Source organism: Apostichopus japonicus, chromosome 16 (assembly GCF_037975245.1).
Source record: "Apostichopus japonicus isolate 1M-3 chromosome 16, ASM3797524v1, whole genome shotgun sequence".
NCBI classification, from domain to species: Eukaryota; Metazoa; Echinodermata; class Holothuroidea; order Aspidochirotida; family Stichopodidae; genus Apostichopus; species Apostichopus japonicus.
In genome coordinates this window covers 14941703-14954942 of record NC_092576.1, presented here as the reverse complement: position 1 = coordinate 14954942, position 13240 = coordinate 14941703, and the positions used below count along the sequence as shown (strand labels likewise).

Genomic DNA, 13240 nt, shown 5'->3' with positions numbered 1-13240 from the left:
TCATAACGACATACATAACTAGCATATCTATTTAAATCTTACTTCAAATGGTGGCATAAAAGTTGAAAAATTTGCAACTTTTAACTTTGTTTTTCTCCAAGATATTTTCCGTTGGGATCCCAATAAACCTCGCCCATAATATGAAAATTTAAACACTACGAACGTCATTGACCAATACGTAATACAACACCATGTTTGATTTGTGTACAGTCGATATGACAGTTGTACCAGGGAGTTCCATAGCAACTCCCTGGTTGTACCATGGAAGTAAATCTGTTTTTACCTCCATGGTTATACCAACGCAAAGTCTTGAATCTATTTTTAGCAACGGCTCATAACTAAACCTGCATCTCTGATTGGTTGAATTCAAACTAGTGGGTTTTGGGGGAACTGTATGCGATTAATTTTAAATGTGGAATTTGTCGTGGACACTTTTCTCATTATCTGCAAATGTCCTTAACTACTCGCTAATTAACGTTATTGGCAGGGAAAAACTTGGCTAATATATATTAGTTTGCAGTTTGTGGTTGATATATGTAAACAACTCGATGGACATGTCAAACAAGTAGAAAACGGCGACCAAACGCAAAATGCTGCTTTAAGGCGTCCATACACACACACTCGTTATCATATATAGTACCGGTATATATATATAGATATCTACATTGGTGAGAGAGGGAAAATGGAAACGTCAAAAATGGAGTTGGTCGGTGTAAGGGGAAGGGTGAGGCGCACACCCCTCCGTAATCCTCGATTCGTCACTGGCTACCCTGTGTGTATAATAGTGATCAGCGCTGTAATTATGACTGTTCCTCTTCTCTTCCCGGTATCTTGGCGTTTATCTTCTACTCCCTCCTTTTCTCCATTTTCTCTCATTCTTCTTTTTCTTTTCCCTTCCTTCCTCTTCTTTTTTTTCTCCCTCTTTTTTCCTTCTCTTTTTTTCTCTCCTCTTTTTCTTACCCGGGGGGCGCGCCCCCCTGGATACGCGCCTGACTATACACTAATGTGACCATCTATAGGCCTGTACACTAATGTGACCAACCATAGACATATACACTGTGACCAACCACAGGCATAGACACAAATGTGACCAATTATAGGCCTACACTATAATGTGACCAACTATAGACCTATACACACTATTATACTTTTGATAATCGATCTAGAGACGAATAATCCTCATTTGAACTGATATTGTCGAACACGAAGTATCACTTTAATGTAATTATCGATGGTTCTTTTCCCCTCACAGATAGCAACCAATCAGCTTGCGGCCACGCCCTTTGTTGCTGTGACAGAACGGCTGCGAATTGTTTCAAAGGCGCCCCCCTATGATAGCAAATACACTTTTCACTGGAATATCTTCTGTTAAGAGCGGTGGCGCTATAACGGGAAAGACCAATTTGTAACATGCTAAAATTGGTCAAAAGCATTAAAAATAAAGCAATAATCATAATAACTTTTTCTTTCTTGTGGTGGAAACTTCATCTTATTGGATTGTAATCCTGATTTGGATTTGGGAATATTAATATCAAATAGTTTGCATGTTGACCATATATTACTATTAATCGAATAACGCTTAGCAATGATTGAGATATGAAGGGATTATGTCAACTCCGTTTTGTGACATTTTTAATAATTCAGAATGCTTTTATAATTTACGGTACCCTTCCAAATTTCATTTGACGGCTTTGCAATATGTCTGTAATATTCACATATCTTTTAAGAGAATCTTACAACCTACAAAGTAAGATAACGTTTCACTAACTATTAATATCGTCAAACGATGTTTCTCTTATTTATAATTTGTGTGTCATTTACGTATACGTAACGCGTATACTGTTCGAAAATTCGAGTTTACCCACTGATAAAAGGAGGATTGTTATCTGTGTGATTTGGTATATACCTCGTAATTTGCTACGCCGTATCCCTCTTCCAACTCGAGAGGTATTTCTCTAATTTAGAGGTCACCAGAATTGCCTTTCAATTTTCACCTAATTAACGTGCTTTAAGATAACAACATAGCTTATTTCTTATCTTTTGTATTTTAATGGTTATAAGGACCCCTTTGGAATTAAGCTTTTAGCTTAAAGGGTTATCCTTGGCATGTTATCTTCTTTTTGATGCATTTAAGTATATTCCCTTCTTGTATTTTTAATGTTTATCTTTATGTGCAATTTTTTGTTTGTATGCAGATGAAGATTGATATCTTGCCGAATAAAATAAAATCAAAATCAAATCAACAATTCCCGTCAACAAGCACCTATTTTTAATTCAGAAGTTTGCTGTTTAATCGTTCATTTAATGGTGTTGGGTTTTTAGTTTAGTGTGCAAATAAAAATGGTTCTTCAAGCTGCTCTCCTGATTCACATTTGGCTGTTCATTTTTCAACCAATCCCTTCTGTATAAACTATACAGCGAGGGAGTGTGGATGGTGGTAGGGGGGGGGGTGAGGGGAAGGGTAAGGGATACAACACCGGGACGCGGGGTAAATTTGAGGGCCCAGGAAAATATGGATGAGCAACGAAAACATGGGATATGTGATGAACTGAGCAAAAAAAGGGGGCTTCGTGACATACCGTAATTGACCCCGGCACCCGACCTGGCTCTAGACGCCCCTGGGGGGCGGGGGGGGCAGGACAACTAGATTTTTATGGAGGAAGACTAGAACGATGATAATAATATGGGTTGGGCGGGGAGGGGGGGGGGGAGGCAAAGCATAACGTTTGTTCCTATTTTAAGAAAACAGAATTAAACTATAATTGATATGACACCATATAGGCTTTACCCTTTGTTACGATTTCGAAATTTGGGGGTGGTGGGGGGGGGGGCATACAACATGTTAGCTACACTTGGATAGTGCAACTGAATTGTTGCCAGTGTATACGGCATTTTCTGTTCTGGGATAGATCTAAGGGGGGGGGTCTAAGGGGTGGAAGGGGGATAAGGGTGGGGTACTACGGGTATGGGCTAAAGAAGATTGTTCGCGTTTGGCATTTCACCGTTTTCAGAATTACGATCTCTCTGCCATAATTTTTTTCTTGCTTTACCCAGCTTTTAATGATGAATATGCCTCCTTTGATATTATGTTTTGCGTCTGACTAACATGCCATAAATCGTAAAACCTACCATTTTATAGAGATAAATAAAATGTTTCCCTATACGATTGATCCCTATGGCAACGTCCATAAAATGAATGTTCATTCTTTATTGACAAAAAAATATTGAAAAAAAAAAGTTTCGGAAAATTGACATGTCAGCGTGAGTTAAGCGTTTGATTCAAAGGAAGTGAGCCTTCGTGGGGGACAAACAGATTTTTGACTCAAAAAATATGGATACGAAATCACTTTTTCAGTTTTTCCTTCTTTCCGTGGTCTTTCTTGATATATCCCTAGCGGACTGCAGTAAGTACATAAGTCTATACATGTGTTCATTTCGAGATATGAAATGTAATTTCGGTAAAGTTATGATTTCATGTTTGAGTTCCCTTGAAAGTTCAGTTCGTATCACTACACTTCGCAAAAAGTCCCCGCATCTAAAAAATTTCCGTGTTGTAACAGTGCACTTGATAATACTACTGTGATATGTTACATTAGGCAATAAGCCTTTCTTAATTGGCTCGCATGTTAATTGTAAGCCTAACGTAAAAAGGCAGTGAGCGAATTAGCCACTCGCCAAAATGTCGATCGTGATGCATTTTTTGCTCGCCAGTCGCAATATTCTAGTAGCCATTGGCGAGTTGGCGACCGTATTTGTCGAGGCCTGTTATATATATATATATATATATATATATATTTTTTTTTTAATAACTTATATAAATATATATATTTTAATAAACTTCAATAAATTTTAATAAACTTCAATAGAATTGAGTTTCACTTAGGTTAAAATGGATCGCTTTTAAGCAATATACAATTCCACCTTTATGTTAAATATTATTTTTCTTAAATGAAATTTAATTCTACTAAAGTTATATAGATTTTCAATTCAGTGGAATGAATTCAGCTTAAATGTTATAATTTGTACTTAAGCTAAAGACAACTATATTTTACTTAAGTAAAATGCTACTTTACCCAAGTAAAATTGTATTTTATTGAAGTAGAATGTTTTACTTAAGCTATATATGCAACATAATTTATAGTCTAGCCATTTTTTTGTTATGACTACGTATTTATCTTTGTATTGTCTTTAACTTAAGTAAAATTGTATTCTACTAATTGAAACCATATATGGCTTAAGTAACATTGTTACGGTACCTTATGTTTCTTACGTTAAATACAATTTTCCTTCATTGGAATTGCAAATTACTTAGGCTACATTGTATTTTATTTAAGCTATAAATTGCGTTTAACTAATGTGAAAACTAATTTTACTTTAGCAAAACATATGACATACATGAGGTAATTGGAGCTAAGCTAATTTTGTGGATTACTTAAGTAAAACACATTTTCACTTAAGTGGCATTAATTTCACTTAGAGTTAAATCGTTTAAGCGGTTAGCCATATGAACGACATGCAAGGCAGTTCTCTTGTTTATTTAAAAGTTATAACAATGTTGGGTTGAATTATTAGAATTTATAAAGCAATGGATTAATATTTACCCTTAAGGCTGTAGTGAGGAGTTGACTTCATCATCTCTGAAGCCAAAAAGAAGTTGGAATAACTTCAAAATTTCGGTATTTAATATTTGGAAGTGAAAAGTTACAGCGTGATTTGTTTTACTGAAGCAAAATCATATTCTACTTAAAGACATTGAAGACGCCCCAACCCGCGTGCGGCCATCTGAAAAAAAGTTAACTTTCCGTTGCTTGCAAGTGACGTTTTGTTCGTGTCGCTACAAAATGCAGACAGTAATGAAACGTGATACCTTGTTATCCTTAGCTGGACCTGATGTCCATCGCTGTATCGTTTGCACTCTGTGCTATAGGTATTGACCGCAGCTGTATGTACTGACTGTACACTAGTGTCGAATTATCGACGGTAGCATTAAACTGTATGTGTATTTCCTGGGATCGATGGTGGTGTCTTACCCTTCTGTTACACCTCATTCAAAACTAGGTCAGATTACCGGCATTAGACGTTTCTATTTGCGCGAGTCTCCACACCCTTTAAACTGAATAATTAGTGTCTTTTAAAGCTTGAGTGAAATTCTTCTCAATTTAATTAGAGTTCAGATTCAACTAGGCTAAAAAGTTAGTGGATCGCTAATCTGATAGTGTGTGAAATGGCACCCTATTTCATTTAAGCAATATACAATTCCACCTATATGTGAAATATTATTTACCTAAAGTGAAATTTAATCCTACATAAAGTTATATAGAATTTCACTTCTTTAAGAAAGAATTATCGGTCCTCCCCGCACCTCCCCTCTCCCCACCCCTTTCCCACCTCCCCCACCCTTTTCCCCCAGTGTTTGTCACGTGTGGACGAACGGTGCACGACATGTTGGAAGACAAATGATTGATTTTCATTCTTTCTTTTGTTTTCAGAATTGTGCGAGTTTTGGAAGAAGTTTCCGAACAGAACAGGCTGTTACAGACAGAAAACAAATGGTTTGGCATTCATCGTTTTAACACCGCCCCTGAAATATACCGTTGATTGTTTTTTCAGTGGCGGGGCAAAGATCGAAGACCGAGGGGAGGGGGGGTAATGGGTGCATGACCTTCACATCCATTGTCAGACGGGGGCGGGGAGCCAATCAGTCCGGGTTTATTTCCATAGTTTGGGGAAAGAAATAGACAACTCATCCGGATCCATGGCGCCTTATCGGGAAGGTTGGGGGGGGGGGGGGTTCAGGGGAGTCGAGAGGGCAACTCCCCTTTTCGCCCTCACAAAAAAAATCAAGCTAGTAATTAGCACAACATAATTCGGTAATTGAGGCCTACTTCACAGACAACATTTGTCTGAGAATATATTTCTATTTGAAATCTAAACTTTCACGTGTCTTTTTTTTCTGGGGATGACCCCCAGACCCCTTTCATGACAGTCGATTTTAATGATCCCAGATCCACCCGTTAATAAAATCCTGGATCCGACCCTGCCATAAAGATCCATTCCATTACCCTAATCAGTCGCGAGGGATTTAGAATTTAGTTTCAAAGATTGATATTCATTTCTCAATTTCATATCCCAAAGAAAATTCATATCCCAACTTTTTAAAAACGAATTTAGTGCATATTCTGAGAAATGACATGAATCAAATAAATCAGTGTGTTTGTATAACGTCATTGTCCTGTTTGCCTCAAGTGCACTTTTTGTACAATATGTCATTGTCCTGTTTGCCTCAAGTGCACTTTTTGTACAATACGTGTTGACTTCAGATGTTTTTTTCAAATCGATCGGGCATAAAATCGATTTTATGTAGACATATAAAACTGCCTCCTGATTGGCTCAGAATTTATGTCTGCATAAAATCTAATATATGTCAGCATTAAATCCAATATATGTTGGCATAAATTCCCGAATTTTGTCCACTGTGGCCAACCATATACGCAAAGTGCGAGATCTGCAACATATATATATTACTTGGTATACTTTTGAACGTTTCTGTTCCTTATAAATCTGAATCAATAATCCCCATGCAGTCCTCAATAAGATTCAGCATTTTAGCAGCACATTTATTCATAACGTTTTCTGAGAACTTGTTCGGAGAATATATACAAAGACGTCTGTTTTTCTGACTAACGTATATTGCTATATTTCGCTCAGACACCACTAAAAAGACGAATTATCCCCCAAGAACAAACCAAAATTTGTATTTATGAAAGAATGGATTTTTATCAACTTAAATTAGACGGCGAAGTTGATTCAATATTCGTATTTAAGAGCCGTAATAAATTCGTAACCAGGTAGACATGTGCTGCTACAAAATAATGTAGGCCTATGATTGATTGATTTTGATGATACGAAAGCAAACACAAAATAATGTAAAATGAAACTAACAACAGACAACCTAACACGCGGTAGACAAATTAACAACAGAAATAACATTAAAAAAAATTAACTGTAAAGACAGAATTGTGGTTTCTTAATCTAAAATAGTTATTACGCATGACTCGAATGGTAAAGTAAATTTTTTTTGGTGATGTATAGAGTCAATTTTGTGTAAAACAGCGAACACCTACGGTACATCTAAAGAAAATATAAAACCATAAAAAAACACAGAAAACTTCTAAAAGATTGGTTAAATTTCATTTCTAGTTTACAAACTTTTGTTCTAATGGCAGAAAACAATCGATTAGATTCTACTGTACCCACTGAAAGCTCCGAACAATCCATTGAAAGCAACCTGGGACCAACCGAGCAAGGAGGCACAACCCCTACAGATATCGAGAGTAGAGCTTCCACCACTACCGGCAATGCTGGTGCCACAGAGTCCCTCTACCCGGGATCCGACTGCTTCTTTCCTATCGACAATGTTACTATTTCGGTGAGTTTACTCATATGTTAATACTGTCATATATGTACATTGTTTGAGGCCGAGCGCCCTCTGTTTACTAAAGTAAACCAGTTGTTAACGTATCTCCAAACATGGCGTCCGCATAGTCTCTCGACAAATACTATACACTTGCTCTGATACTTTTTAAGAAAAAGTCGCCCAGGAAAGAACCTGGGCACGAAAACCAAACTACTTAACGACTGATCCGCTTCTAACCCCAGCTTGCTCTGATATGTTAGCTTATCAAGTCTTCGCTATATTGTTTCTATCATTGCATCAGAAAATGAATGGTAATAATTACAACTAAACAGACTCTATGAAAATGCGAAAAATCTACTTTTTATTTCGAATGTGGGTAAAAAAAAATCCTAAAACAAAAAAAGGAAACAATCCATTTGATCATTATTATTGTGTTGTTTTTGAATCTGTAAAGTCAGAAACGAAATCGTCAGTTTCCGTTCCTGATTCAAAACGCGTCTTTTTTTGGTGGTTATAATAAAACGAATGGGGTCCTGGGTTGGGCATCAGAATGATGGTCTGAAGTACACATTCTTCTTACGATCACATCTAGTTTCCTTTTATGTATTTCTCCCATTTTTTTTTTGTAGAATGGTTCATTTCTCGCGAATGCTAACTGTACAACGATGTATAACTGTACCCATGATGGAATGATGAGCGTGGATGTGGAGTATAATTGTAGCGACAATGCAGTCTGTGAGACGCGCAACGGCGTACGCAGGTGTTACTGTAGCAATGGTTACCAAGGGAACGGCGTGGTATGCACACAAGTCTCGACTAACTGCCACGATTACTTCAAAGAAGGTTTCACTACCAATGGCATATATACCATCAAACCAACTAACTGGAATGGTCAACCATTTGCAGTCTTTTGTAATATGACTGAAGGAGGAGGGTGGACGGTAAGTCTATACCAGATGCTATAATAGTATAACAGACGTGAATATGTACTTACCTTATAGACATAATTAGTACCCGTTGTGCGCTAAACTGTTAGTAAGTTTCCGGCTTTGAGTAACTGAAAAAGTTTCTCCTGTTAACATAACTGTTATTATATCAATCGTTTTGCCGCAAGACGTACAGTATAGCTCGCTATATAGAGCCTCAACACGCGTAGACCGCGATACACTTATAGATGTTTGAAACATTCAATTCATTCATCAAGAAGCTGGGGTCGCCTGGTTTTGTTTATCAAAATATTTCGAGCCTCTTGATAGTCTAAAGCTTGCTGTCTCCTGAATATGTTCGCATGTCGATCCACCATTCACTATACTGCAATACCAGACATACCAATAATCTTAACATTCCTTATCACAGATGATTTCGAGTTGGTTAGCATCATGTTTGATCTCTAGAGTAAGGCAAAATATGTCATCAAAAACAGAACTAGTATTGTTCGATACAGGTAACAAACGCCTACAGTGGAATACATCCATGGAGTGTTGAAGAACACACATTCGTTAATAACTGCAATTACAGAATGTAAGCAAATGAATGACAATTGCGAGTGAATAACTTGAAGAAATTACTCTATATATTTGTTTTAAATCTTTATACCAGGTTTTTCAACGTCGTGTTAATGGTTCTGTTGATTTCTATCGTAACTGGACCAGCTATAAAGAAGGTTTTGGTGAGCTTAGTCATGAGTTTTGGCTAGGCAACGATAAGATATATTACCTCACCAATCAAGGTAATTGCCAACTTCGAATTGACCTGGTGAACAAATATGGAACTCCGTACTATGCTAACTACGACTTGTTTCGCATCAGCGATGAAAGTGACAAGTATCGACTCTCTGGCGTCGGAAATTTCAGTGGAACGGCAGGTCTGCAGTGCATTATATTTTAAGGGAGGGTGGAGCGGGAGAAGGTTTACAAATGATGACACTATTCTTTCTTTGTAGACAACATACATACATACGTCTTTGTGAGGTATCGGCCGGCCGTGTCCACTCAACTCGTTTTCATACAAGTTTGGAAAAATCAATGATTTCCCCCCCCCCCCCGCCCCCCTCGTAAAATGGATTATACTATATATGTTGGTCAGTTGGTGAAAGAGCCCTTTTCTTAAGTTTCTTCTGAAATGCGCCCCAAATCGCCAGTCACCGTTGATAAGTCCAGATTAAAGGAGATACCTTTCCATTGACTAAATAGGAAACTCCGAATCCATGATCAACTACACGAATTGTCTGATTTTCTTGTAAAACTGGATCCAAGTATCGCCCCCCCCCCAAAAAAAATGCTATCGATAACATCGGCACGCTCGAACGATATTTAATATTGCGCGCCTTTCGTACCATTTCATATATATATATATATATATATATATATATATATATATATATATATATATATATATATATGCACTTATTGGTTGAAACAATATTGGTGGTATGAATATGTAACTTGGTGTAGGTATAAATTGACAACCTGATGGTATGACTTTATATGTGATGGTATATAGTTATGTACTTCGAGTCCCTCGCATTACCAAAAAGGAATTATATGACTATTTCTGGAATAGACCGAACACATTAAAAATGGAGCAATTGCTTCAATCAAGTATAACAACCATTTCCAACCTTGTTAAGCTTTGCAAAGAAATTCACTACAAATTTCAGTAGTTTCTTGCCATTGGCATTGTAAAGAAGTTTTTTCATTTTGATTCTTTTCCATTTCGCATTTCCGCCCTCATTTCTTTTTCTTCTTATACGTCTGGGGCCTGGCGCCACCATTTTCCATGTATACATTTTTTAAAATTCTTTTTGTCAACGTTGTTGTGATATGAACTTTGTAAGCATATTTGTACTCTACATACCTCGCACGAGTGAGGTGCACAGAGATTGAATACACTTGTAAACTTGTTACTTTTCAGCCGTTTTGGTATATGACTACGAACGAATCAATGTATATGTATTGAGGTCACATAAAAAAAAAAAAGCCGCTTGCTAAAATTCTGTCCCCCAAAAAATGGACAATAAATACTGTGAACGCAAAAGGATAAAAATGTGCATATAAACTGTTTTGATTTATTATCTCATATAAAATTTGCAAAAATTTATAGAGAATATATTGTATTTCACTGACCATTTCTTGCGGGTTCTCCCGGTCGGTCATTGTATGCGCACTGTAAATGTATATGTACTGATCATACGTGACCGAAATATAGAACTGTTGAAACTTAAACTTACTTAAAATGTCTACAGATATGCATGGTGCACTGCTCACGTCACGCCTCTTGCCGTACTGAACTGAAATTTGATGTTTTTTTGGCATTATCGGTGTGTCTGTGTTTGTGGAGGGGCCGGAGGGTGGGCTGGAAGGTATGGTGTGGAAGGCCGGGAGGGTGGGGGGGGCTGGAAGGTATGGTGTGGAAGGGGTAGGAGCACCAAAGAGTGACTCAATAATATCATGAGCTGGACCTACCATTTTCGTGGGCGAGGTCAACAAGTAATGTTATGTGATTGAATGCCTCATATGGGCGTTTACAAACAACATGTAGCTAATTGAAATCCACAACCGTAAGGGTAATGGACATCAAACATCATGTGTTGGGAGTAAGCTTAGGCCTGGAATCAAGTGTCTCCGTAACTTATGACGTCATAAAGGCAATCGTAAGCAACGGCGAATTTGGACAATCTCCCGCGTGCAAAAGTGACAAAATCACCGAAACACTCATACAAATTAACGTAGGAATCAAGACTCATATCGTGTCAGCATAAAATACCAAAGGTCACGAGGTTAATGGAGGTCCACCTTGACGAATGGTGTTCGAAAACGTGTGTGGCAAGCGTCACAGGGAAGGTATAACAAAGCATGCCCCGAACTGCTTGCAAGAAAAGCCACCAGCGGCGTAAACACACAAAAAAAGAGTAGTTTATACCGAGTGAATTTTCGTGACAATACATTATACTTTGATAACACTCTCCATGCACATATACCATTAGGACTAATACCTATACCACTAGTATAACTTGTGTTCTACATTCAATGTGTGTATATTGTGTAGATTAATATCATGCATGATTGTTATGTATACAGTAAGAGCCTTATTCATTGTTCTTTACTTCATGTTACAATGGTGAGATGTTGACGAAAAAATCACTCTCCGATGCATCCATGAGAGTGAAATTTTAGCCACTGGAAACAGGTAGAAACAACACAATAGACTTTGAATGAGTAATTCCCCTAGGGCCCTAATGTACCATTTATAATGATAGCCCTTCCCTATCATGCCCAAGATGCACGTATAGGTCTATACTGGTCCCTTGATACTGAGGGCCCTATGAGCACGTGTCTAAATCGCCTATATTAAATGATGATGGCGCAGAACATTTAGGATTAATATACAACAACTTGTAAACGATATCACATAGAATTATATACGGTAATTTGTATTTCAATGTCAGACAATTTTGAAAAAAAAGTTGCAGCATAATGAAACCAGTCGAGACATAAAAGTGAGTTTATATACTGTGATATTAGTAGGGCCACGTGCTACTGTATATACTCAGAACAAATTGGTATACATTGTAAGTTTTGACGACTACCAAATGCTCTGAAATAAATTGAAAATCATGTCAGTGGTTTGTTACATTGCCGCATATCTTATGATTACTATATAATAAAAATAACTATACCGTGTTGCAGGACTCAAGTTAAGGATCGAGAGAGGCAGGGCAACCTTTTCATTTAGTGTTAAGGGCAAATAAGAAATCCCCTGATTTTACTTGAAAGGCATGGCACGTCGACAAATTTCGAGCTTTCAAAGCGCATTAGGAAAATGATCATCGTCGAAAATTTTAATGTATTTTTTTTTTTTGAATTGCTGCCTGCTTTCTGTCGAAAATATTGCTGGAGTTTCGAACGATCTTTGATCCTGATTTAGTTTGATGATGAAATTTCAATGAAAATAGAGATAATTAAGACGGCAGCTTAACTACAGCAAGGTGATTAAAGGGGCAGTACAGCCTTTGTTGCCCGTCGGTAACGGATAATTTGTTTAATGGCTTTATACGGCAAGTATAGTAGGGGCACAGACCGGCACTTTACTATCGGTTAATTCGAACCCTGATGTGTCTTTGTGAATTAAATAATTAATCCTGAATCTTTAAATCAAACAGTATACAAACAAATCTTGACTTTTGGCCGTGGATCCCTATACTCAAACTGTAAAGCAGAGTAGATAGGGTGGTGGGGGTGGGTATTTTTTTTACACTTTTACATACCGTGCGCAATATTATCTTCTCTCCCAGCTCGGTCGCACGATTGCTATGTTAATTATACTAAAGGTGAAATTAAAAGGGCGGACTGCTTGTTGATAAACACGATAGGTATTGACAAACAAAGCCACGACACGGGTGCACATAAACAAATGGGATAACCCCTCTATATGATCTACATCTAATTTCTCTTGTTTTAAAGTATAAGTGGGCCTGACGGTTCGATCCTAGCAGGATCTCCTTCAGAGGCTGAAGATCTCCTTCAGCCTCATTTACACATTCTCTCACACCGGCTCTTTAGTGGATAAGCAGTTTGCTTACATTTTTTGTTTTATTTTAATGTTATATTTATACAAATTTCTCTTGACCGCATTCAGTCCGAAACAGTTCTTCCTATAACGTCGCTGGAAAAGTGCGTAGAGAATTGGGTTAATCAGCGAATTTAGAGCTATCAGCAAAGAAGCAGGTAAAATTACAATCCGTCCAACATCCGAGTGAACGTCCAATCCTGGGATACAGGAACAGATTGCAAACGGCGTCCAAAACACGAGAAAAACCAGCAC

General features: G+C 37.6%; 1 protein-coding gene across 1 annotated transcript; it reads left to right on the top strand.

The window, feature by feature from the left end:
• The first annotated feature begins 3265 nt into the window (after positions 1-3265).
• On the top strand, positions 3266-9304 carry LOC139982023 (uncharacterized). The gene is made up of 5 exons (XM_071994522.1): positions 3266-3404; positions 5490-5552; positions 7227-7429; positions 8047-8358; positions 9017-9304. The coding sequence occupies exons 1-5, from the start codon at positions 3332-3334 to the stop codon at positions 9302-9304; spliced, it is 939 nt and encodes a 312-aa protein (XP_071850623.1). The 5' UTR covers positions 3266-3331.
• Positions 9305-13240: the final 3936 nt, after the last annotated feature.

Coding starts and splice junctions, on each gene's coding strand:
- LOC139982023 (XM_071994522.1), top strand. CDS start 3,332: ATGGATACGAAATCACTTTTTCAGTTTTTCCTTCTTTCCGTGGTCTTT. Junction 3,405..5,489: donor TATATCCCTAGCGGACTGCA/GTAAGTACATAA, acceptor TTTTGTTTTCAG/AATTGTGCGAGTTTTGGAAG. Junction 8,359..9,016: donor CTGAAGGAGGAGGGTGGACG/GTAAGTCTATAC, acceptor TCTTTATACCAG/GTTTTTCAACGTCGTGTTAA.